General features: G+C 36.0%; 1 protein-coding gene across 1 annotated transcript in view; it reads right to left on the reverse strand.

Annotated features, from left to right (window-relative positions):
* Positions 1 to 26,505, reverse strand: part of LOC138707621 (membrane-associated tyrosine- and threonine-specific cdc2-inhibitory kinase-like) — a 59,709-nt gene that overhangs the window by 13,656 nt on the left and 19,548 nt on the right. The window contains exons 4-9 of the mRNA XM_069837284.1: positions 23,070 to 23,271; positions 20,452 to 20,574; positions 16,656 to 16,854; positions 14,349 to 14,494; positions 7,229 to 7,418; positions 6,636 to 6,864 (exon numbers count right to left, since the gene is read on the reverse strand). Of these exons, the coding sequence (XP_069693385.1) occupies positions 6,636 to 6,864; positions 7,229 to 7,418; positions 14,349 to 14,494; positions 16,656 to 16,854; positions 20,452 to 20,574; positions 23,070 to 23,271 (1,089 nt within the window). The remainder of the gene's footprint in view (positions 1 to 6,635; positions 6,865 to 7,228; positions 7,419 to 14,348; positions 14,495 to 16,655; positions 16,855 to 20,451; positions 20,575 to 23,069; positions 23,272 to 26,505) is intronic.

Below are 26,505 nucleotides of genomic sequence, written 5' to 3' on the forward strand. Positions count from 1 at the left end.
CATACATATTTAAATTATGAATATTTACAATAGACTAAAGATTCTCCAGCAATATTCTTCAGTTGAATTTTAACGACTAGCACATGTATATTTAATTTGAGATAAAATCTATATGAAGAAATAATAAATTAATTTAAGAGCTGATCTAATTCAATTCATCTCAAAGTGTGTCATGACATCACTGTTGTGAGTCAGCGATTTGAAGTGAGTTTCAGCTTTTATATCAGAGAAGTTGCCTATTAATTAAGGCGTTTAATCTGAACTTGAGAACGTGTATGGTATAACTTGAACATCATAGCAACAGATGGCGGTCTGTACGGTCTGTGTGCTACCATAACCTCTTTCGAACTGTGTTTTGTGCTGGCAAGTCGTACGCAGGGTATTTATCATCAGTTGCGTATGGCAACATTCCACAATACAAATGAAATGCTCTGTGTCCATGTTGACCGTCGAAGTTAATGTCAACAAATACGTAAGTATTCGTCTTAACCCTCTCCACAAATCCCGACAGTAAGAAAAAACTCACCTCAGTACGTGTTTCCAAACAGTTCACATTCCTGCCACTACAGGTGTTACCATACATATCGGTAAGTACTCTTCAGAATGAACACCGTACTTGCTAGGCAACTTCTCTGGCACATAAGTAATATGCCTCTGTAGAAGTGTAGGAAGATTGAATTCTCTAGGCTCATCGACTAGCCACATGACGGCATACAGCGAGCCATGACACACTTTGAACTGAACACGCAGTATATGCAATATGTAAAGAATTATAAATCAGTTAATTTTTAGTCATACCTTAACTTTCCAACATTGATATTTGGATAAAAATGCGGCTTATATTCGGACCAATATGATAATTCATTTTCAAGACATTATACCATGTGATTTTTTGGTGTAAGACAACCCATAGTATAGGTAATCAAAGGGAAATTCTGTAACGTGTCAATGCCTATAATAAGACAGGGAGACTCAACAGTACTACACAAGTACAGTTGTATGTGTATAAAAATTGATCGCAAATTCCCGAATATCCAGGTTAACAGGGGCCTGGAAATATACAGACGTACAAAAACCACAGATAATATAGAACATGTAAGTTTATCGGAAATCAAAACAACTTCTATGCATTTTTCTTCCATTTTCTTTCCTACAGTAATGCCAATCACAATAAACAAAACATGGATAAACAACATTGGGGACACGTTCTGAAACTAATATGTGTGGATAGGAAATTAATTTATATCTCACTGCAGAGTAAGCTGTAAAAAAAACTCTGTGGGAAGGTGGTTTTGAAACAGCAAAAGGGGGAGATTGTTTTTTTAATTGGTTTATTAACTGCAATGGTTATCTAGTGTCTGAATGAAATGAAGGTGATAATGCCAGTGAAATGAGTGCACAAAGTTACTCGGCTTTCTCCCTTAAAGGGATGAGGGAAAATCTCGGAAAAATCTTCACCAGAGGCCTATTCCACAAAGGTATAGTGTTGTACATTACAAATTACTGATAAAAGATGTTGTAAAGCATGGAGCTGTATCTTTCTGTTTCAGAAAGAATTAAAGTGTGTTATACATTACCAATTACTGATAAAAGATGTTGTAAAGCATGGAGTTGTATCTTTCTGTTTCACGAAAGAATTAAAGTGTGTTATACATTACCAATTACTGATAAAAGATGTTGTAAAGCATGGAGTTGTATCTTTCTGTTTCACGAAAGAATTAAAGTGTGTTATACATTACCAATTACTGATAAAAGATGTTGTAAAGCATGGAGTTGTATCTTTCTGTTTCACGAAAGAATTAAAGTGTGTTATACATTACCAATTACTGATAAAAGATGTTGTAAAGCATGGAGTTGTATCTTTCTGTTTCACGAAAGAATTAAAGTGTGTTATACATTACCAATTACTGATAAAAGATGTTGTAAAGCATGGAGTTGTATCTTTCTGTTTCACGAAAGAATTAAAGTGTGTTATACATTACCAATTACTGATAAAAGATGTTGTAAAGCATGGAGTTGTATCTTTCTGTTTCACGAAAGAATTAAAGTGTGTTATACATTACCAATTACTGATAAAAGATGTTGTAAAGCATGGAGTTGTATCTTTCTGTTTCACGAAAGAATTAAAGTGTGTTATACATTACCAATGACTTGCTACTAGTGACGTCGTATCAATAAACATACGTCATAACATGAAGAAGCTGGTTACAGTAGCGTGCAAATTAAATCCGAACACGACATATTTTTACATTTTCTGTCATTGTTGGCCTCACAGCTGCTCATACCGCTTTAACTGACATCTGTAGTACGTGTAATTCCATTGTTGAAGGTCTGTCATTGGTTTTTTTATAATATGTGACATTTTGCCTGTCGTTTTGTACTTATAAGCATTTCAGTTGTGTTGAAGACTTAATACTGCAATCCTGTGTACATTCTGTCGTCTTCACAAATGGATACAACTCCACGAAAACGGTCTAAAATTATAACATTAGCAGAGCATTCTTCTATGAGACAGAGGCAAATTGCTGCAGAATGTCACATTGGTTTGGCTACTGTTAATTTGATCATAAAACGATACAGGGAGACTGGATCCATCACACCCCAGGAAAAAGGAAACTGTGGCCGGAAAAGGAAGACTTCACCTGCAGATGATCGTTTAATTGTCAGGAAAAGTAAATTAAATCCTAGACTAACTGCTGTCGACTTAACCCGCGAGTTAATGGCTACCACAGGGACGAATATTCACGTCACAACAGTGCGGCGTAAGCTTTTGGAAGCTGGACGAAGGGCTCGTAAGCCTATTAAGAAGCAACTGCTAACCCCTGTTATGTGCAAAAAACGCTTAATGTGGGCAAAATTACATCAACACTGGACAGTGAATCACTGGAAGAATGTACTTTTTTCCGATTTGATGTTGTATGGTCTGCAGGTTTATTTTTAGGGAACTTTTTCTGTGATTAGACTGACAGAAGATACATTAGGAAGAAGATTTGTCCATCCATAGAAATGACTGGCATAATCATATATCAGTGCATTGTAGCAGCCTCTGATCCTACTGTGGCATAAATCATCTTCCTTCCTTTGAAATTCAGGGTTCACCTGGAGTGAATCTCTTTTTCAGATCGACTTTGATCAAATCGACTTTTGGCGAAAAGTGAAGCCACGATCGATGAACAACTGCTTCATCTTCGACATGAAATTGATTTCTGCTTCACCTCTGCCTCCTTTGATGCGAAGTTCCTGCTCACTTTATGCGTCACAGAACGAGAAAGATACGATTCCGCTGGTTGAATCCCCATACCCACAAGTCAGAAGCTCTGAAGTTAAGATGGTTACCAGGATCAATTTGAGACTTCACCTGTAGGCCCCAAACACTGATAGTTCTGGTCAGGAATCATAGCGTCTGTACTTAACATTTCAGGTTTCTTCTTCTTCACTTTTGCATCGTAATCGTAAAGCATCCCCTGTATGATTAGAGGGAATCAATTTTTACAGAGGTGAAGAATCGTCTCTTTCCGCCGACTGTATCGTTCATATAGTCGAGCGCTTTCTGCAGAATTAGCTTGAGCAAGACTTACCTCTCCGTAAGTTGAAAGTAGGTGATCGCCTCCTAGCGATAATACCCAGTATTTAAAACGTACAACAGCTGTAATATCTCGTTTGCAATGCATTGCTTTAAGAAACAACTTCATTTTAACCTTTGTGTGAACATTGAGTCACTTCCATTGAGACTGCTATGTTAGATTTACAGTCCCATAACTTTTGTTCCTATGGAGCTCAGGTGGAAAAATTTCACCTGCTAACTTAGTTTTGCCTCCTCTTTCCAAAAATATACGGCATTATTGCCTTTTCAATTCACCATGAAAGAAGGTTCCCTTGTTAGATCCTTTTTTTATCCCGTTTGAGTGTTTTTGCATAAGTAATTACGTTGTTCAGATTAATTTGCACGCTACTGTATCTTCGTATTTCATTCATAGAATTAGGTTATGTTTGTCTCTTTAAACGTAATGTATTTAAGTAGGTTTTACAGCAAAGATTCGTGGATTCTGTGAATTTCGTAACCCTGCAATATTATTTAGGCTATGTTAGTTTACTTCTTTAATAATGAAAAATTTACTTCCTTATAATTAGCATCATGTTCTTCTGTGATTCCCGCATAATGCTCCTTGATAGTTTCCCATATTAGCCAACAGATGTCACTAATAACGATCTTAACCCCAAACTTAATTGTTACAAAATTACAAACTCTAAATTCGTTGAAATGGTGCCAAAGGAGATGAAATTTTTCTTTTGAAGGAAATAGAAGCAAAAAAATACATTCTACAGACATATTTATCAAAATATATCTTAATATTATGAAATAAATATATTTAAATCGCATTAATAAATGTATGTATTAGCACAGTTTAGTATATACAGTTGCAAGGCTCAATACTTACTAAATATGCAAACATAAACAGTTGAAATATGCATCCATAGATAGTTGCTAGCCACCAGGATCGCTAATATCGCCTCATCACAGACTCTTTCCCTAGCAGACAATAAAATGTATTGTACTTATGATATCGTGTTCTTTTGAAAAATTAACACCTTCCTTCCACTATTGAAATACGAAATACATATAAGGCTTATTTTCATAAAGTATATATTATATTTTATAAACTCACCTTCCTGGATCTTTCGGAAGAAGGATAACTCTCATCTCTTTTTCTTAGAATTTATAGTGCAACAAACGTCTCCTTGGCCCATATTACTACTCAAATTATTGTATTTTAGCCATTTACAGTTATTACAACCGATAACGAATATTTCACAGTTTACACAACTTTTCACAACAATGCGAAATACGGCACAGTCAATGCCTTTTCGATCTAGACCAGGCCGTAATATATGTTCGGGTTTTCTATTTCAGTGTATGGAGCTCAGTGAATTATTATATTATAACTTTATTGCGTATCATAGCTAAGTTTTATTTAGTGTAATGTGTCCATAAGTTCCCTTTATTTCTTGTTGCATAATATGTTGCAGAAATAATTACAAAACTGTGTTATTTTAATGTGAAGAGAATTTTACATGTTAACATAATCTTTTCGTATCAAAATTTTAAGTTTAGAATGGAAGCTATTTTGAGGTTTAACAGAAAAGAATTTACATTGTGATTTTAATATAGCACATCTACCTTCCTTGATAAAGACAGAAAATTTATCATACCACTCTCATGAAATTAGTGTACGCACGATTGTTACTTCGTCTCTTAGGTAGTAGATAAATACAATAATTCAATACTCAATTGTAGTATTAAAATACAGACAAATTGAATGTGCGGAGTATCATACATGACATTATGCTTAATTATAATGTATAATTGCGAATTTAGAAATATAAGATATAGTAAACATAACCTATAATATTTCCATATGAATGGCAGGGCATTGAATACCACTACAATTAGACAGAAAGGGGCAACTGGTACAGTAAACATAACCTATAATTTCAACATATCTAAATATTCGTGTGGTGCAACTGAAAATCATTGAATCGTGCATAAATGAATGTACAATAATTTCGCAATATTTAATCGAAATAAAGGCAGGTAGGTCTATTACACATACGAAAAACGTAATTTTCACACCAAAAATAATATTACACTTTAACTCGCAAGGAATTATGTCTGAAGTGTCTCCTAATCACTGGTTTAAATTTTATTAATGCAATTACACTACATTTTAGAGAAATATATGTTACTTTTTATGCATTCCAATTAATTTATATGGTTGAAACGCCGCCCTTCGTGATCGGGTTAAGCGAGTCACATGGTCTGCCTTACGGCCTGTATTAGATCATGATGTCAGTGAGACAGTCTATTGTTCCTAGTACACACAGTGCTCCAAGCGGCTAGCAACTATCACGAGAAATGCAAAAAATCACCCCAAGCTTCGCGACTGTATATACTAGACTGTGGTATTAGTCTCCTTTCATTGGTAGAGACTACTTGACAATTCACTAATAAGTTACTTTTGTAGAACACAATCATGAAACTTCATTGGTAATTTGTAATATGGAGTGGTAAAGTACTATTGTAGAAAAGTCTTTTGTGGAACAGAAACTCTAGTATTTTTACTACTTAGTAGAGAATTTACTTGTAATGTACAACACCATAAATTTGTGGAATAGGCCCCAGGTAACTTGACCCAACTAGGGTTTGAACCTGGGCCCACTCATTTCATTGTCAGACATGCATAGGGGGAGAGTGTGCAGAGAAATACGTTTTGTTAGCATTATTCGTAACAGCACTTTTGATGCTCTGCTCTCTTCATCTTTTCTCTTTTTTCCTTCATTAAAATTAAACATGAGGAAAAATCAGTACAGGAAATCCAAAACTGGAAAATCCTGGTACGGAAATGTGGGGGTATTTACGAACTTTCCAATCTACTTAGCTCATCTGGATATTTCCATATTATCTGAACTCCCTGAAACTTAGTGTACACTTATACGATTTTGAATCACCTTTTCTCACAAACAAATAAATGTAATGCAACAATATTAGACGGAAAGAGCTGAAGTCAATTAAATTCCACTTAAGAGTGTCATTGGAACATAATGATATTTTCCATTGTACATGCATTGATACTTACACATTATTGTTTATAGGTACAATGGCATCATGGAGACTATCTGAACTTCGCTTTCTTGGTGTTTGTGGTGGTGTGCGTGTAGGTGTTGAATTTGTTATCAATATATCAGGGACTGACATATTGAAAAATGAATGTCCATCTCTTCCAATAGGTGACATATTTGGTGACGCACTGAATAGGTTGCAAGAACTACTCGAGTTATCGGGTGTGCTTCTTCCACCATTATCATCTGTAAATAAGAATAATATCAGTGGCACTTCTCTTTCAAAACTGTCGAGTGTTTCCGAAACATTGCAAATGTGTTATAAAACTTTACTATGACTATGTTTAGTAGGGACATAAATTCAGTCTTTCAGTATATAAAATAATGCAGTTCTTGAATGGGAAGGCAACAAGCAAAATTCAAGGACAATATTGCAAAATCCACCTCCTCCATCTTGTTAAAGACTGCAACAGAATCTTGTCTTACAGAAATGGAATTTTGCACACTGACATGCAAAGAAAGGTTATGACTAGAGGAAAGACGTGTTCAATATTAGCACAGAGTTAAAGTGTACAAGTCATTTCCAATGTCCTAATGTATTCGTACTTACCATCAGAATACGAATTTCCCCACTCCCCATTCAACTTGTCACCATTTACATAGCCATTGCTCATGTAGTCTTTTGTGATGCAACTTCCGCTTCCACCATTGTTCAAATACCCAAGTGGAAGCAACACCATTCCCATGAAGGTTTTCAAAGCTGCACGCCCCATGTTGTACAATGACTGCATCTGGGATAGCTGTTAAAATGCACATTACAATGAACAATTATCAAGTTACCATCACAACTTGTAACACTAATTTTGAAATGCACACAAAATATAAAATTATTTAATTTCACAAACTTCACATTTACGAATTTTTTCTCACCCCAAAATACAAAAGTTTTACTCGCTTTTTTTTTTACTTGGTTATTTAACGACGCTGTATCTACTACGAGTTTATTTAGCATCGATGGGATTGGTGATAGCGAGATGATATTTGGCGAGAGAGATGAGGCCGAGGATTTGCCATAGATTACCCGACATTTGCCTTATGGTTGGGAAAAACCTCGGAAAAAACCCAACCAGGAATCGAACCCGCGCTTGAACACAACTCCGGATGGGCAGGCAAGCACCTTAGCCAACTGAGCTACGCTGGTGGCGTAGTTTTACCGTTATCTGAATCTCATTACAAGAGTGCAACAAAAATATAAGGTACCGGTAGTTAAAATATTATAAAATTAATTTTCTTTTTAACCTCTTCCCTTACTATATATTTTACCAGTTTTGTGAAAAAAAGTGTCATATTTTTTTATTTTCGTAAAGAGGTCATTTAATATTGCAGAATCACTGTACATCACTAATTTTCTTACATACTTAAAAAAATCACTATGAAATAGACAATGGGACTCAAACGAGTTAACTCAGGTTAATAAATTTTGACACATGTTAGCAACCCGAGTTAACTCGGGATAATAAGGGAAGTGGTTAAACCCAGTAATGCCTTACACAGTCCACAATCTTGTCAGTTTATTGTTCCAACCCTCACCCAGTCCTCTGCTGCAGCTCACGCCACTCACTGTGTTCTGAGATTACGAAGACACATGAGTGAGCAGCAGCTATTGTGGAGCATGTAACAAATCATCTTAAAATTTCAATCAGGTCTAACCATTATCAATTCATTAAAATTTTCAAAACCAAATGGGAAAGAATGCCTTTCTTGAATTCGACTATATGAGTGGTTTACAGCCTTTAGAGAAGGAAGAGAACAAGTTGAGAATGAACCACATAACTGTTGACTGAATTTCATTACTTCTGAAAACGCTGACTAAGCAAATGAGATTATTCGGGGCAATGTACAGATGTATGCAAGAATATTGAACATAAATGTTGATAGTGCACATCAATAAAAACAAACCGGAATACAGTCAGGTTAATGCCTTGGGTTCCATTCAACTTGATGGACACAACAAAATGATGTGCATTAAGGTTGTCACGCTTCTCTTGGGATGTTCTGAAGAAGGAGAAGAATTCCTGAAGTGAACAGTCATCACTGATTTAGACTTGGATGAACTATTTTATGCAATCTTGGTAATCATGAAGAGATTGACGTCATACGAGTTTACCAAGTCTGAAGAGACCATGAGAGATATTCTCAGCTGGTAAAATAATGGAGACATTCTTCTAGGATTGGAAGGGAAATAAATAGCCATGTCGATTTTCTCGAGGACAGAAGGAAGGTAAATGCAAGATATTATTCAGGCATTCTATGCAAGAAGTGAAGCAGGTCTAATCCAGAGGGAATAAGGCTCATTTCCTGCATTAAATTTCCAGAAATCACACTGTCGAAGAAAGAATGGAAACCATCAGAAAAATAAAATGGCACCTATTGCTATACCGAGATTATAGCCCATATTTGGCCTGATGCGATTTCAAGCTGTCTGGAAGAATTAAAGATGACACAGAAGGGAAGTGTTTAAAGCATGACAATATGATTAGTTTTTTATGAATGTGAATATGTACAAAAATCAAAAACGAATTTGAAAAGGCGATAAAATAGCTCCCAAAATGTTGGGAAAAGTTATACATGCTGGAGTGGAATACTTCGATAGTTGAAGTGTAACAGAGATAATTTTGTACCAGTGATAATGTATTAAAAGGACTTGTGGAGAAAGATTCTGAAGGAAGCCGAGGCTCAACCCAGGCTGTAGAGAAGACCTTTGCATTCTCGTGAAAACAACCAACCGAAGCTCACCAATCAGCCTGTTGTGAATAAGGCAGCTGGGTAATGATTTGTGCGAGCGCATGGAGTTGAGTACTTATAACCGATCGGTTAAAGTTTTCACTCGGTCAGTCATGAGTGCTCGAGATTGTTACACTACAATTACAGCATCTTTTAATGCCCGATACTCAAAACAACCAATCTAAGGAGGTTACACCAGGGAGAGAACAACTAGAGGCTTCAGTGACGTCACTACAGACGAGCCCACACACAGCAGAATTGTTCGTTGCACTACAAACTGAAAACTTTGACCACTTACTTTCAATGATCCAGCTGCGCTCTCACAATACAATAACTTCCGTTCAGAAAATGTTTTGCAGATGAATGGTACCGTACCTGCTAGAGTGGGAGGAGAGGGTAGTCGGACCGCTTAAAAGTAACGGTTTCCAAGCTTCTAGATGTTCTGTCCCTGGTGTACCATTTTGTTTTTATTTCAGATAGTACGAAAAGCTGGATGTATTTGAACATTTAAATAAGGAAACAATCTTTAAATAACACAATTCATTAAAGAAATAATGCTTTATATTATCAATGATGTTATTCAACATCCTTCTTGTCAAACTCATATCAGCAGGCCTAATGAAAATGTTTACTGTAGCTTAGTAAATAGGTATGTGATTGCATAAAAAGGACAGAGATTTTTAGGTGCATCCCAAATTTCATCAAAAGCAGAGACAATCTATATCAATCATATTATTTTATAAAAACAAACCGAATCTATATGTTCACTTTGCTTAAAATTTTTACAATAGTGTATAATAAGATATGCTTAATCACAGGCAATGATTGATGTTGGTGCTACATATAGTAAGGTGGATGAAGATTCTATTCTTCCACATCCAATGAAATATCAAGGATAGAGCAAACACAATTCGTGGTGAAGTTATTCCAGAAATAAAAGAATGAATGGAAAAATCACTACTTGTTTTAAAATAAAAAATTTTTTGTGCAATTTTATCTAGAATTTTCTTCTTGGTTTCTTTAATGTATTTCTTTCGTCCTGTGACATTACGAATACAATGCTGTTACAAAATATTACAAGAGTCCCATTCAAATACAGGATAAAGACTAATATTTGATAGACTGTATACCTAATAGGTTCACTAAACAGGTGAAAGGGCATCGGGCAATTTAATATTTCCATAGCGAATACTGTAAATACATCTATCGAAGACAGTTTTCAACCTAAGATACACTTCAAATTACCGAGACCAGCAGGTCAACAGTGATGCTTCGGTTGGGTGTTTTGCTTTCATGAGGAGTCAGTACACATGACAGCCAGCCTGCTGAATATAGAATTCAGCAAATGACCGCTCATACTATCATGACCCTCAATTGGTTGTTTTTATTGGAATACAGACCTCCACTGCAGTGCTACAGACAATGATGACGAATAATGTATTAAAAGAAATCGTCCCAATCATATTTGAACCATGTTGTATTCATGACTGAAGAGAAGAAGCCAAGTGGACTTGGATCACTTGCTGCTCTCCACTGATTAGGAATTGTACAGGGTGGGTGGAAAGTAACTCCTTATTGTAATGTGCTTATAACTTTTGTATATATTAATATTTTTTTATGAAACTTAATACATGCTTTCTTTACAGTGGTAGAACGTGATCTGTAATGGCTGACCACATCACAGTGCAGGAGAGAGCTCAGGTTGCCGCCCGCTATGAAGTCTGGCGTTCTGTTGTGCAGGTGCAGAGATGGTGGCGGGCAGAGCATGGGCCTCGCGCTACACTGGATCCAAAGACAATCAAGAACTGTCATGCTAAACTGATGACCACAGGATCTGTGGCGGATATTTACAGAAGTGGCCGTCCCTCAACATCCAGGTCGGACGAAAATGTGCGAAGGGTTGAGGAAATGTTCACCAGAAGTCCACAACAATCAACACGACAAGGCAGTGGTGAAAGTGGTCTCTCCCGACACACAATCAGAACTGTGCTGGAAAAAGAATTAAATTTCTGGCCGTGGAAGCCACATTACTGTCAACAGCTATCGCCGGAAGATTGTGACCATCGAATGGAATATGGTGAACTTATGCTAGGTTGGTATGGAGACTGGCCCCAATTGTTCGAGAATATCATTTGGAGCGATGAAGCAATTTTTCATATTGGAGGGTTTGTGAACTGTCACAATTGTCACTACTGGGCACAGCATGATCCAGGGGCAATAGTTGAAAAGTCTCGAAGCCGCCCTAAGGTCACAGTTCGGTGTGGCATTACATCCAACAAACTTGTGGGTCTGTTCATTCTTCGAGACACCATGAACTCTGAACGGTACCTAGCCATGTTGGAAGATGAAGTTTAGCCAATTGTTTCCACCTGGGATAATATCAATGACCTAATTTGGATGCAAGATGGAGCCCCACCACATTTTGCACTCAACGTCCGTGACTGGTTAGACTGACATTTCCCAGGACGTTGGTTGGGTCGCCGTGGTCCGCATGAGTGGCCAGCACTGAGTCCCGACCTCACCCTGTGCGACTTCTTTTTGTGGGGTTGGGCGAAGGAAGAAGTTTATCGCACCAAACCACGATTCTTTGGATGAACTGGAAGATCGTCTACGCCAAGTCATCAATAACATACCACAGGAATTCCTGCACAAGTCAATTGAAAGTATCCCTCGCCGGTTACGAACATTAGTGGAAAATGCTGGAGCATATGTGGAGTTTTAAGTTAATCCACAGACTCCTACCATGTTAAACTACAAAGCAAAATTTGTTCCAGTCAAATAAAATAAATATTAACACATTTATAACCATATTACAATAGGGAGTTACTTCCCACCCACCCTGTATATAAGTGACAAAGAGGATAAATCTAACAAAATGGTGATGAGATTATAGATGTCTAATGTTCGTGAATGTATTGCCACTGTCGCTATTTTCACTGTATCTGAAATAAAGAGGTTAGTGACCAGTTTCATCAATGTCTGTTAAAGTACAATAATCTTTGTTCTATTAACAAAATTAAATACGTATTCTAGTGCTACTAAAGTTTGCAACATGTTACATTTTTAAAGATGGTGGCAACACAACATATTTTTCTAGCACAATTACTATATGGTGTACTGTAGCGACACAGATAAGGCATTGTGCTGCAAATGGTTTGATCCCTGATGGGGTCATGGATTTTCTTCATTGATCTAATCCTTCTGACTGCATTATGGCTGGGGTTTACTAGTCTCTAACAGAACTCGGTACCAATAATATTTCCTTGATGGTAAAGGTAGGAAGCATGTAGGACTATCACTGATAGTAGTACTAATTCTGATTGCTTAGAAAAAATGGGAATCTAACCTCCCGCTGCCCTGTAGGGATAACATCACATTTTAAAAAATTATATCAAAATACTTAAATGGTAAAGACAAAAACAAATGAGTACTGTATATTAGTTTGTCAGAAACAAATGTATAAATGTAAGGTTGTCAAAAACTGTAGCAGCAAAGGTATTGGAAAAGTATGCAACAAACAAATACTTATTAGTGGTACACCCCAGATATTAGGATTTGAAGTACTCATATTAGATTTCTCGAAGTGTATTTAGGAATTGTATTGGTTTAAGGGATTAGTCATTATTCTTGTGCGGTATTATATAAAGCAGCAGTATACCTTCGTCTCTCTAGCATATTCAAGGTAATCACAATACTTTAGCATTTACTTTAGGTGAATTTTATGTCCAATATCACGTACACACTAAGGCCCGATTGTATAAACCATTTAATCTTAGATCAGAGGTTAAATTGATCCTTGTTTCAGCTGAACTTGGAATTTTGTGTTGTATAAAGTCTAATCTGAGATTAATTTGTCTCAAACTAAAGTCAACTTTGACTGAAGAAATTTCTCCGATTAAGTTAGATGATCCAAGTTCAGTTATTTCTTTTCTGTTTGAAATATACGAGTGACAGATTGCGCAAATAAAATATCCATTATTATTAATATTAATAGATATGTTAGGTACATTTATATATATTTCTTTCAATTTCTTGCCTTAATACACAAACATGCTTATATTTTATAAGGCTCTATCGTGTTCAGCAGTATCAAATAACATAACCTATAATTATATTATGTTTATAACAACCATTAATTATTAATGGATATGATAGGTACATTCATAAATGTTCAATTAACTGTGTTACTAAACGAAAATTGTCGTTTTATAAAGCTTTATTATGTTTAGCAGTATCAAACACCATAACATGATAACAACTTGGAGAACAGTCAACCTTCTTCTTATTGTCCGCCATTATTTACATTGCAAAAAAAAAACAGTGTCTCCAACAGAGTGTAATATGGAAAGTCCGAAAAAGTAGTTGTAAAGTCGCTAGATTTCTCATTATCAACAAAGAAAGATTAAATTTTGTCACTATGGGGTGCTAAAAAGGTCACTAAATCCCTATTTAAGCAATATAAAAGTTAAAAGAAATTGTTGTTGAAAAAGAGTTAAAATCGCTAGATTGGCAACACTGAACAAACCTGTATAACATGGTCCGCGCATCACGTATTTCACCTGTTTATGAGATGTTGCCAAATCCTTTTCACGTGAACTTAGATTGCATTTGAACCAAGGTAATTTGATCGCAGAAAAGTTTTATACAATAGAAGAAGTGTCTGAACTCGGTTTACTTTTCGATCTTCGATCAAAGTTGATCTTTAGTCAGGGAGTTTTATACAATTGGGCCTAAATTTATCAATAATACTTTTATCAAATACAGGTTTGTTAGTTATTCTTATTGTTTTTATAGTTACTGTAATATTATTTATTACCATTTAAAGGTTCTTTGAGGACTACAAACAAGATGACTGGATATAACACGCATCTACTCTATTAATCCCCTGAAATGCGGGGTAAACCGTAAATGTATCACTTATGATCATTAAGTATATGTCAACTTACCACTTGATTCACATAATGTAATCGGCGTCGCTTATACATCAACTTTCTGAGATGTGGATGAGCCAAAATATCATCTATTGCTGGACGATCTGTGTAAGCTGGGGACATCATTGTTTTGATGAGGTCAAACAGAGCAGGACAAATATCTGCAACGAATAATTAAATTTTAATCAAGTTTGATCAAGGCCAATGCAATTTAGTTAATATCTCACCACTCCCTCTTAACAACTGTATTAAGAAAACCTGCACAAACAAATCACTCGCGGAATCCACTGCTGCTATTTTTCACTTAAATAAATGTACTTGCAAGAGAGTGTCTTTAACATAAAACATGTGTAGTATCATGCAGTGTCCAAAATGTCATGCATAAATGTGAAATATTGGAATATTCAGCAGGTTTCATATATCTTCAAAAGATTTTACTTTTACATCACATTAACAATCTCACAATCAGATAATAAATGGTTCTTCAACACGAATAAAGGACTTACAATTTATTGGTATCAGTGACCACAAGGTTAAATCATTAATTATTGTCATACTTGTACCTCAGCAAGTATTGTATGATAAATCCATTTTATCAGCTTTGTGATAAGTGGGGGGGGGGGGGGAGCACAAAAATTTCACTTTTTCCTTTTATTCCTGGTAAAGTTACAAATCTATTCCCTTTATTTTTGATATAGTGGAACCATAGTATACCTTGAAATGTATAAGACACACAAAGAAGTAAGCAGAGTATATCCCAGGTAGCTCAGTTGGGAGAGCGCTGGTATGTTCAACCAGAGGTCCCGGGATCGATACCCGGCCCCGGAACAATTTTTCCCTTGAAATTATTCAAACCTGCTTTACAGGGAGCTTTACCTGAAAGACTAGATTTGCATAATATATACGTCACTGTGTACGTTAACAGAAAACCACAATTCCAAGTCACACAGAGATTGTGTGCACTCGATGTGGGTCTCTGGCATTTCGTCAGCCCCACGCAAGTTGTGTGGATATAAAGTTGAGACGGTGTCGGGTGGAGTTCCCGGGTAGCTCAGTTGGGAGAGCACTGGTATGTTCAACTAGAGGTCCCAGGATCGATACCCGGCCCCGGAAAAAATTTTTCCCTTGAAATTATTCAAACCTGCTTTACAGGGAGCTTTACCTGAAAGACTAGATTTGCATAATATATACGTCACTGTGTACGTTAACAGAAAACCACAATTCCAAGTCACACAGAGATTGTGTGCACTCGATGTGGGTCTCTGGCATTTCGTCAGCCCCACGCAAGTTGTGTGGATATAAAGTTGAGACGGTGTCGGGTGGAGTTCCCGGGTAGCTCAGTTGGGAGAGCACTGGTATGTTCAACTAGAGGTCCCAGGATCGATACCCGGCCCCGGAAAAAATTTTTCCCTTGAAATTATTCAAACCTGCTTTACAGGGAGCTTTACCTGAAAGACTAGATTTGCATAATATATACGTCACTGTGTACGTTAACAGAAAACCACAATTCCAAGTCACACAGAGATTGTGTGCATTCAATGTGGGTCTCTGGCATTTCGTCAGTCCCACGCGAGTTGTGTGGATATAAAGGGAAAGGTTGAGACGGTGTCGGGGTGGAGTTCCCGGTTAGCTCAGTTGGGAGAGCCCTGGTACGTTCAACCAGAGGTCCCGGGATCGATACTCGGCCCCGGAACAATTTTTCCCTTGAAATTATTCAGAGTATATCCCTATTATATAAAAATTCATTAAATCCGAAATCAAGTTGTCCCAGGACTTAACAGAGTATACCTTCAGATAGATATCACACTAAGGAATTCAGTAATGCTATTATCTCAAAATCGCAAAATTCGGACTTAACATACATTACCTCTGACGTACACATTTGTAAAACAGAAATGACCTTAAAATAAGCCAATCTTTCAGTTTTGCTGTACCTGGATTGTTACACTACTGTAGTTGAAAAGTTCTGGAATTGGATCCGCCAATTCTAACTGGGCTTGGCTAGAAATAATTTGAGAGTCAGGGAAGAAAACCTGTTCTATACAAACAACACCTCAAATGAATTTTCCCTACAGCTCTTCAATGCAAGGTTGCAAAAGATTTTGAGAGGGTGATTTTCTACAGTTAAATTTTAGGATTTGTCTTGTCTTATACAGCCAAATTATAATATCAATTGACCTTCTTATGCACCTGAGATAAAACTTTTTAAAACCCAAAAATACGAACACATATGTTATTTAGTCAACAGGTATGTCACGACGGTGATGTTGATGATGATGGCGAAGGCATAAGGAGTGTTCATGCATTTATTGTGATACTTACGTTTTGTGTGATCATCAGGGAAAATTCCATTCCGTAACTCATGCCACAATGGTCCTCGAGATGGTAAATCCAAGTCTGACGCCAGCTCCAACATTGTTATTCCCAAACTAAATATATCAGCAGCCCTTGTGAAGTGTCCGGTCATCAACTCAGGTGCAAGGTACTTAGGGTCACCTTCAACAGCATCTTCTGTATCTTCCTATAATTAAATAATCACCATTATGCTGTTTAAGCAACTATCGCCATTTTGGAGTTACAGAATATTCAGTACATTGTAAATTGCATTTTTTTACATGATCAAGGCCATCAGGTGTGGATATTCCTCATTACATCAGAGGTTCAGAGTCTGCTGGCAGCAACTGATTTCTATAGTCCGGGTCAGCTTACTTCATACCCTAAGGGTGAAACCTAACCATTTTTCCCCCCATTACTACATATGCTAGTGGATTGTGGTGATTTTCTAGTTTGTAGGTTGAATTCTCTTTTGCTAACTTCGTTTCGAATTTCGATACTGACAAATATTACAAATGGTAGTGATTTTGTAATGGTTATGTTGACAGCTGAGACAGATATTGTCGGTACTGGAGTTCCATGAAATTAAAATTGTACTAGATTTCTGAGCCAGTTATTGGAAGCTAGTGAAATTTGAAAATACAGTAGAACTTGGTTATAACGACATCCAAGGGACCTTGAAAATTATGTTGTTATAAACGAGTGTCGTAGTAACTGAGATTCATATTATCAGTCTAGTGAGGTGGAAAATGAACAATAATAAACATAATTAGGCTATTTTAGATTTATGTATTCACTTTTAAGCATACCATGAACACAATAAAATACATGTACAATTATAAATACAGTATTCTGTATTAAAACAGTTTGTTCATTACTCACCAAAACTTATTTACTGAGGAGTGAAGTAATCAATCATTTTACTCTGTTGTCTCCTACTTGCTCAATATACACTTTCTAAATTAAATTCTATGTCCATTATTTCAGTTGCAATTTCACTGCTCCTTCTCCTAGCTTCATACTCCCTCCTCTAGCTTCATAGAAATGTTCACAATTCTAATGGCTTCTAAAGTGTCACTTCTTTTAGTGGCCATACTGCGTTAAAATGCGTGCACTTAGTGAAAACTTCCTGTCGAAACTGACCGCATGTAGGTATCATTAATACCGCATGAATTCGGGCAGGTTACAATGGGATGGGGAATCTGCCTGCATTCCAGAGGTCTATGATAGAAGGGAACAGTAAAGGATTTGCCAGATTTCAGAAAAATATTTCTTAAATACTTTGGTTCTTAGAAAATTGTATTCCAAACTGAGGTTGAAAATGACGTTATATGCGAGGTAGACGCATATACGTTTGTCGTATTAAGCAAGGTAGAAAAGCAAATGTCTTATGGGGAATTAGTTGGAACCACAGAATATTTGAGGTTATAGGCAAGGTGTCGCACAAAACGAGGTCGCTATAACCAAGTTCTACTGTACTAATAATTAATTAATGTCAGTATTAATATTAATACGTAATAGTTATTTTATGTGTTATTTATAATTTAAGACTATAGTCAGGTAAGTGTAAATAAATATAACATACTTGGGTGTTATAATGCAGGTGGGTAATCGATAGAAGTACCATTTCACATTTTAATGAATATCTTTCGTGTTTAGATTTTTATTACAATAATGTAAAAAGAGGACGCATATTTCTCCGCATGCGACCATGAATCTTTTGATAGAAATTGGTGCATACACTCGAATTTAACATTTTTTAAGAACAGTGTTTCAGCACAGTGATATAAACACAAACAACATTCTTTGAAGTTTTTTCATTCTCCTATAAAATTGACTTCAAATCACATAGTCGTTTTTACAGGCACAGTGACGACATGCACGCACACACCAAAATGAAGCAGATAGCATAAAGAGTAAATTAAAATGCAAACAAGAATAAGATATTACAAGACATATCCAGTACGATTTTACATTAAGATCTTCTTCTTCTGCAAAGCTAGGCTATAAACCCTGTTCTGACGCAAAGACATCTTCTCATCTCATCCTAGGTTAACTGACTGGACGTCGGCCATCTGATTTATATAGGAATGCTTGTTTTGTTATTCTACTATTGTCTATTCTATCTATTTGTTGAAACCACTGCCATTTCATATTGTTAATTGTATCTTCTAATTTGTAAATATTTAGTTTGTCTCATATTTGAATGTTATAAATATGGTCTTGTAATGTATACCCTAAGATACTCCTGAGAAATTGATCTACTGAGGACCCAGTTTTCACTCCTGTATAACAATAGAGGGACCGCCAGTACTTTGCATAATATAATTATAGTGTCTCTTCTAATTTTATTTCTTAACAAGTGCAGCTCTTAAACATGGTGCTAGTTTCGGCCCAAGACTTTATAATAATTTTACAAACCATTTTCCAAATTTGAAATATTTTAAAATTGAAACTTTTAAAAAATAAATTTGTAAAATTATCCATGATATATAATATTAACAAATGTATTTTTTTTTTTACCTTTTATTTCTGTCTACTATATTCATGCTTTTATTGAATATCACAGACTTCTGTCTGATTGTCAATTTATATTAAATGTGTATTTTTCCCTCTTTTCCTCTTTCTTCTTTATTCTTCCTCTTGTGTGATATTTATTGGTTTGAATTAAGTTACTTACTGTATTTAGTAAACTGTCCTTGTAAATTTTATGTTATATTATTGACTAAGACCACACCGTACACGAGCCTGGCTCTTACGGTAGTGGCTAGAAACATTTTTGTTTTATAAATGTAATTTGTACTCACTAGCTAGCTAGTTAAATAAATAAATAAAATAAATAACATTCTTTGTATAGTACCACACATAATTATGTCGAAATTCATCCAATTTATGTTCTATGTCTCTTTCTTGTTCATATGAGATCCAGCATCCCAAGTATTTAAAATTACTCACTTGTTCCATTATTTCATTATCCAAAGTTATTTTAGATCTTATCGGAAATTTGCCTTCAAATATCGTAACTTTTGATTTTAGAATAGATATTTCCAGATTGTAATTCCTACATATTATTTAAGACAATTGTTGTTGTCTGTACAAAAGAAACCAAATGACCTGGACATGTACAAAAACTTGCCCAGACATGTTCAAACATTTTTAACAAGAGCCAGAACAGGTCACATTGTCACTCAATTGTACCTACACCGATTTCACATTTCTGATAATCCTACTTGTCTGTGGTGTAATAATCATGATGAAGATCTGGAACACATTCTTCTATACTGTCCATCCATAAACCACAAAAGAAGTAAATTAAAATCATCAGTACCAGTTGCAGAAGATACAGCCCTGCAGTATATATTGACTACACCCCACCTCTGGCTACTAGCAACAGGCATCTATAATGAACACCGATCAAAATACCCTTCATTTCTCGTGAAAAACAACTGAATAGACTACAGTGGATTATAATGGACATTATGTTGTCAGCAAACAGCTGGATACATTAAGAAGATTGACTGATTTAAGATAATTGTTAAAAATTAAATGGATTATGTAAGTATGTATTTTTCTCTTAAATATTGTAGAGAACAGTGAGATGCGTCCATAATGCTGTGGTTTCTATTACATGCGTAAATACAGTAATTTTTTATGGTTCCCCAGTATTAATGTTTTTCCATTTTTTTCCCCCCAGTTCCCCTACAAAAGATGGATCGAGGGTTCATTGTATACAGTTCATGTATGAAAATCATAATGCTTGCAATAAAAATTATACATGCCATACCTTTGAAATATCAATCACCAAACCAAAATCTCCAAGCTTAAATGTTCCATCAAGAGCCACCAATATATTTTCCAATTTAATATCCAAATGAAGCAAGTTGTGATCATGCAGGTGTTTTACAGCCTGTTGGAAGAAGAAAACAAATTTACTGACTGATAATTTCCAATCAAGGTAAAATATATTTCAAGTACTGTAAGTGATTTCGTAGTTTCAGTTATCCATTCAATTCTTGGGTGAATTTGATAAACATCAAGAAATTCATTGTCATCTCTTATAGTTGTCTAATAAAGGTTTTAATGACAAATTTTCGGGATTCATAAGGACAAAAATTTAGTTTTTTCAAAGAAAAGCTCAATTATTCAAGACATTAAATTGAAAAAAATAAAAAATAAAAAATTACTGGTAAGTGCTACACAGAAAACCTATCAATATTTCTTATTAGATTCGAAATATATCACATTATTATCAGTATACTTTGCATAGTTTTATATAGGCTTATACACATAAGAATACTGTAATTCAAGAATTTATATATCAGTCTTGGACACACAAACGTTAAAATCCCAGTCGTGTGTACACTTTCATAATGTTTTCTCATTTCTTTTGCCAAAGTTACATCAATTGCATGCTAATGAGCAACAATCAAAACACATCAGAAAGGAAAAATTAATGCAAACAAAAATTTTGCAATCTAATATCAATGCATAATCTAAACAAGGGATTAAAATTTCACCATTCATTAATGAATTCACAAAACAATTAAGATGGAAAGCTAATTGCACATGCACAAACAAAAATTTTGCAATGTAAAATCATTGCACAATCTAAACAAGGTTAAAATTTCACCATTCATTAATGAAGTAATTCATAACAAAAAAAAAAAAAAAGATGGGAAGCTAAGTGCTGTGATGTTATGTGAGGTTTTATGTCCTCACAACGAGATGGCACTTTTCATATGGTTTTGTATGCATTCCTGCTAGATGGCGGTTTCCATATTGTTTGATGTGCATACCCACCAGTGGCATATTTGTGTTTGCTCTACTGGGTCCGAGACTAACTAGCCTAAGTTTAGTTTTGAGACGAGCGATCTGATTCGCCGATTTAAATGTAAACATATTTTTCTTTCTTTGCCTGCCGAGCTTGCTGATTGAGAGACAGTTCATGACAGCACACGGAGAGAGAGTTGACGACAGGATGTGGAGTCGGAGAGTGGCATCGGAACAGCGGACTTCGAATCTGGAGACATCTACGCATGGGAACGGGCGGTATGTCTGCTCAGACGGGAGTTCGTGCATCGTTGAGTACACGAAAGCACTTATATTCGTGAATACGAGAGTCTTCAGGTGGCTACGTACTGGAACGGACTTATGTGCATTCGTGTACTCAACGATGCATGAACTCCTGTCTGAGCAAACACACCGCCCGTTCCCATGCGTAGATGTCTCCAGATTCGAAGTTCGCTGTTCCGATGCCACTCTCCGACTCCACGTCCTGTCGTGAACACTCCAACAACGCATCCAGTTGTGAACTCTCTCTCCGCGTGCTGTCATGAACTCTCTCTCAATCAGCAAGCTCGGCAGGCAAAGAAAGAAAAATACGTTAACATTTAAATTGGCGAATCAGAGCGCTCGTCTCAAAACTAAACTTAGGATAGTTAGTCTCAGACCCAATAGAGCAAACACAAATATGCCACCTGGCGGGTTTGCACATCAAACAATATGGAAACCGCCATCTAGCGGGAATGCATACAAAACCATATGAAAAGTGCCATCTCGTTGTGAGGACATAAAACCTCACATAACATCACAGTGCACATGCACAGGCGCAGTACTCAAAAACACACTCTATTCCTTCAAACTGACATGGACGAAAATAAATATTAAATGTCTTTCTTAATTTAAAAAATCTCAATACTGGTCCCAATTAATTTACTTTTCCAGTAGGTCAGTGTGACACCATTTATAAAATGTTTTCACGTACAAAGTTTCAAGTCTTGTTTTATTGAAAATTGACATAAAACAATCAATACTGTGAATTATCAGAAGTTACATTTTAAATTCAAGATTGCCAATAAATCACCGAACTACAGCTGTTGACACTGAGAAGAGTTACAAAATATGTTATTTATTTTTCTTTCTTGTTTTTTGATAAGATGCACTGAAGTCGGAAATAAATTCTATGCTGTAAGCATGGGGAAAGTTTGACATAACATCTGGATCCCTAATCACCAGTAGCGGTGTTAATTTAATAAACACACTCATACAGATGTCCTCTGATTGAGGTTCTGTCTCATATATACACCTATTATCAGACAGTACATCTCACTTGACGATATGTGTCAGAGGAAGAACAATTGTCTGTATAGGTCTACATCTGAAGTCTGATTAGTGTTAAATTTGTAACTAGTCAGTGATGTATACAATGGAGGGCAAAAGGAACTGGGCATCCTACCCCATTAACTTAGTGGTGCCTTGTTGGTATCACTTGTGAGTTTCAGACCTGTCTCTGGACAGTTGACTAAACAATAAACACATACAGAGATTTAGTCCTAGAAAAATTGCTAAGTATTAACTTCAAAGGACAGAGTCAGAAGAAATGAAAAGACACTAAAAACACACCAGAGCAATATCAAGAAGAATATCCCACAGCATGGCTTGTGTGAGTTCATGATGCACTAAAGTGTACTCTTCCAAGCTTGTCCTGCATAATTCCAATTGAATATACAGATAGTCATCCTCTTCCCATGCTCTAATGAACTGTACACAATTGTTATGTTTCGGAATCAGCTCATGTTTCCTAACTTCTTCGAGTTTCTGCTTTCTGTAATCACAAACATTACATTAATAATACGATTATGAAGCTATTTATGCAATTGCTAAGTAAGTTTAACTTACTGCCAAATAATGCTACAAATTTTGGTGAAGTGAAATTCAGTGTACGGATCTCGATTTATTAAAAGAAAATAAATGTTCTCCTTGTTCTATGTCAAAAAGTCACAATGGGATGAAATCCAATGAAATATTCCCTTTTTTATACTGGTATTGTAATGTAGATATTAACGCAATATTTGTCTAAGATGTTAATGTTATGTTTTATTTAATGATGCTCGCAATGCCGAGGTTATATCAACATCACCGGTGTACCGGAATTTTTGTCCCGCAGGAGTTCTTTTACATGCCAGTAAATCTACTGACATGAGCCTGTCGCATTTAAGTATACTTAAATGCCACTGACCTGGCCCGGGACCGAACCTGCAACCTCGGGCATAGAAGGCCAGTGCTATACCAACTCGCCAACCAGGCCGACTTTGTCTAAGATATGTTGCAATTAACTTAATTATCATTACATATGGGCTCTATCTCGGAAAGAAATGTTTATTTCAAACAAGTAACATATTACATAAATCTGACAACCTCTTTGCAGCTATCTTAAAAAATAATGATGTACAAGTATTTGAAAAATGTGATACTCATTAACACTGCTTAAAACTCAAGAAATAGGACATACAATGGGCTGTCAATGTGAGGCTTAGTTTGTAGTCCTGCACTGGATGCAAAGAGTGTATTAAAAAGAACCAGAAAATATTCCTTAGTGCTATCGTGGTCAAGAACAGAAGAGCATTTGCAGCACTAATTTACCTGTAAGACATGTAGTTGTTTGAGGAATTATATTTCTTTTTCACATACAACAGATATATATTAAGACTATTTTGAAGAATTTACTATTAAAAATCTTAACTTCATACCAGAATATTTTGGGAACATTACATATACATTATATTGCAGTAAAGGACGATAAAAAGGAAGTTGGTTATAGCTTATCTGTGATACACCAGAAAGTGAACAATACAGTGACGAATTATGGGATGGGATAAAAGGAAAGACAATGTGTTACTATACGTAATTTTACATCACAAGCATTGAAAAAAAAAAACTTACCAGTGATGCACCTTTATTACTGTATGATATAAATTCAGTATGTACTGTACATTTACAAAACATAAGAACTAATTCAGTTAGGAGTAAAATTTGCATTGGAACCAATACGTTAGAACAGGTAAACTCATTTAAATATTTAGGTTATAATTCGACATAGTTACCTGTTACTGATATATCTGAAAATATTCAACATTTTAATGGAGCCTTAAGAACCATCAACCAGGTTTTCACAACCACAAAAACCCAAAGACATACCAGGTTAAAAGCATATAAAGTTCTAGCAAGACCTGTCCTCATGTATGGTAGTGAGGCCTGGACTGTCCGAAACTCAGATGTTCAATGCCTGACAACTGCAGAAATGAGATTTCTAAGGAGGACTGCCGGCTACAGCTTGCTTGACCACAAAAGGAATGAACTAATTACAAAAGAATTGAAAATTACACCTATTTATGAACATCTCAACCACTATAGACAAAAATGGCTTAACCATGTCAATAGAATGGACCGTTCCAGACTCCCAAGACAAATTCTCCGCTATATACGACATGGAAGACGATCTTTGGGATGCCCCCTGAAAAGATGGATGGAGACCGTAACAGGCCACTAGGCCTAATACCTGCAAGGACAATGATGAACTAATTCAGTATAGGTCTATGGAATGGCATAGACTGGAATTTACCGAAGGGGGGCACTATGGCCCAGCAATGCGATCTGTTACGCTAACACTTACGCTAGGTGAATCCCCAAACCCACATCAGCTGACTACATTAAGGTTTGCTGCATACCCAGGTTTTGAGGAGGCAACTCCCCTTGTCCTTAGAACAGCCCCCCTCCTTGTGTCACCAGCCGGCGATCAGGGAATGCTATGGAATGATGACGAAATGTTGACAGAATATTGTAGATATCTAATATAGGAAAACAATGGGAGAACCCTGAGAAAAGCCCCAACTGCAACCTTGTCTGCCACAAGTGTAAAGGTACGGTTTGTTTATGGCGATCATCGCCGCGCGCACATCGCCAGCGATTGTCGCCGGAGTTGTTAGCAGTTGAAATGAATGGGCACGGTTTCTTTACAGCGAAGATCGCCAGCACAGTTCGTTGGACGCGGTGCAGATCGCTGGAGGTTGCTTTTGAAGCAAATTCAGGACGCACATCGCCGCATTCGTGTTCAATAATCGATATTTAGACAAGGTCATGTTGTAATATCGAATATCTAATCTGTACACGTTAACCACGTCTGTACGTTTTGGCTGCAAAACAAATCAAGACTTTTGTAATTTTTTGCGGTCTGAAGACGAAATTATTATTGAATACGTGTCACAACATAATGCTCTTTTTAATATGAGCTTGTGAATTAATAAACAAATTAAACAATAAACCCTTACATTACATATTACATTTTTATCACGCCCGAGCCCCAGAGAATTTCGTTCAGTGTTGGGTAAGGGGGAAATTCTCTCTTCTGAAAGTTTTCTGTGACTAGGCCTACCTAAGTACTTACGCGGTATTCTGAAATATAGCGGTTTTTTTTTTTGTAGAGATGTAGTTGATCGTATATACAAGGCATAATAAAAGCCCAAACGAACCAAACCTAACTTATCACATGTTCGTACATGTAAAGTGTATAAGCGGATTACGAAGGGAACTACCTCAGCGCTAGTTTAGCCAATTTTTTTTAAATTATTGTTTAGAATACACCATGTAATGTAATACAGTATCATAATAATAATAATAATAATAATAATAATAATAATAATAAGTTCATAACCTGAGTTACTGCCAATCTTTCAACTGGAGTTACGGGGATCTTGACAAAATTTGTAGGTAATTTAACATTGTCATTTTCAATTAAACTCAAAACATAATCAAACTGGTCAGGAGAGAGTCTGAAATATTCCTTAAATTTTGTAGCATTTTTATAAAGATGTCTCATTATCAATGTGTTAAAACAGAATTCTGTAAACCTATTCCTGAATATTTCATTAGTCCGTAGCTTGTTCCTTTTATAATACGCATGCGAGATTTTGATATTGTCATCTCCCTTTTCTAGAATAAATAGCAACTTCATTATCTTGGATTTATTAATTATAATTTTTAGGTTATGTCCGTGGCCTAC

This window comes from Periplaneta americana, chromosome 10 (genome assembly GCF_040183065.1).
Source record: "Periplaneta americana isolate PAMFEO1 chromosome 10, P.americana_PAMFEO1_priV1, whole genome shotgun sequence".
In the NCBI taxonomy this organism is placed as follows: domain Eukaryota; kingdom Metazoa; phylum Arthropoda; class Insecta; order Blattodea; family Blattidae; genus Periplaneta; species Periplaneta americana.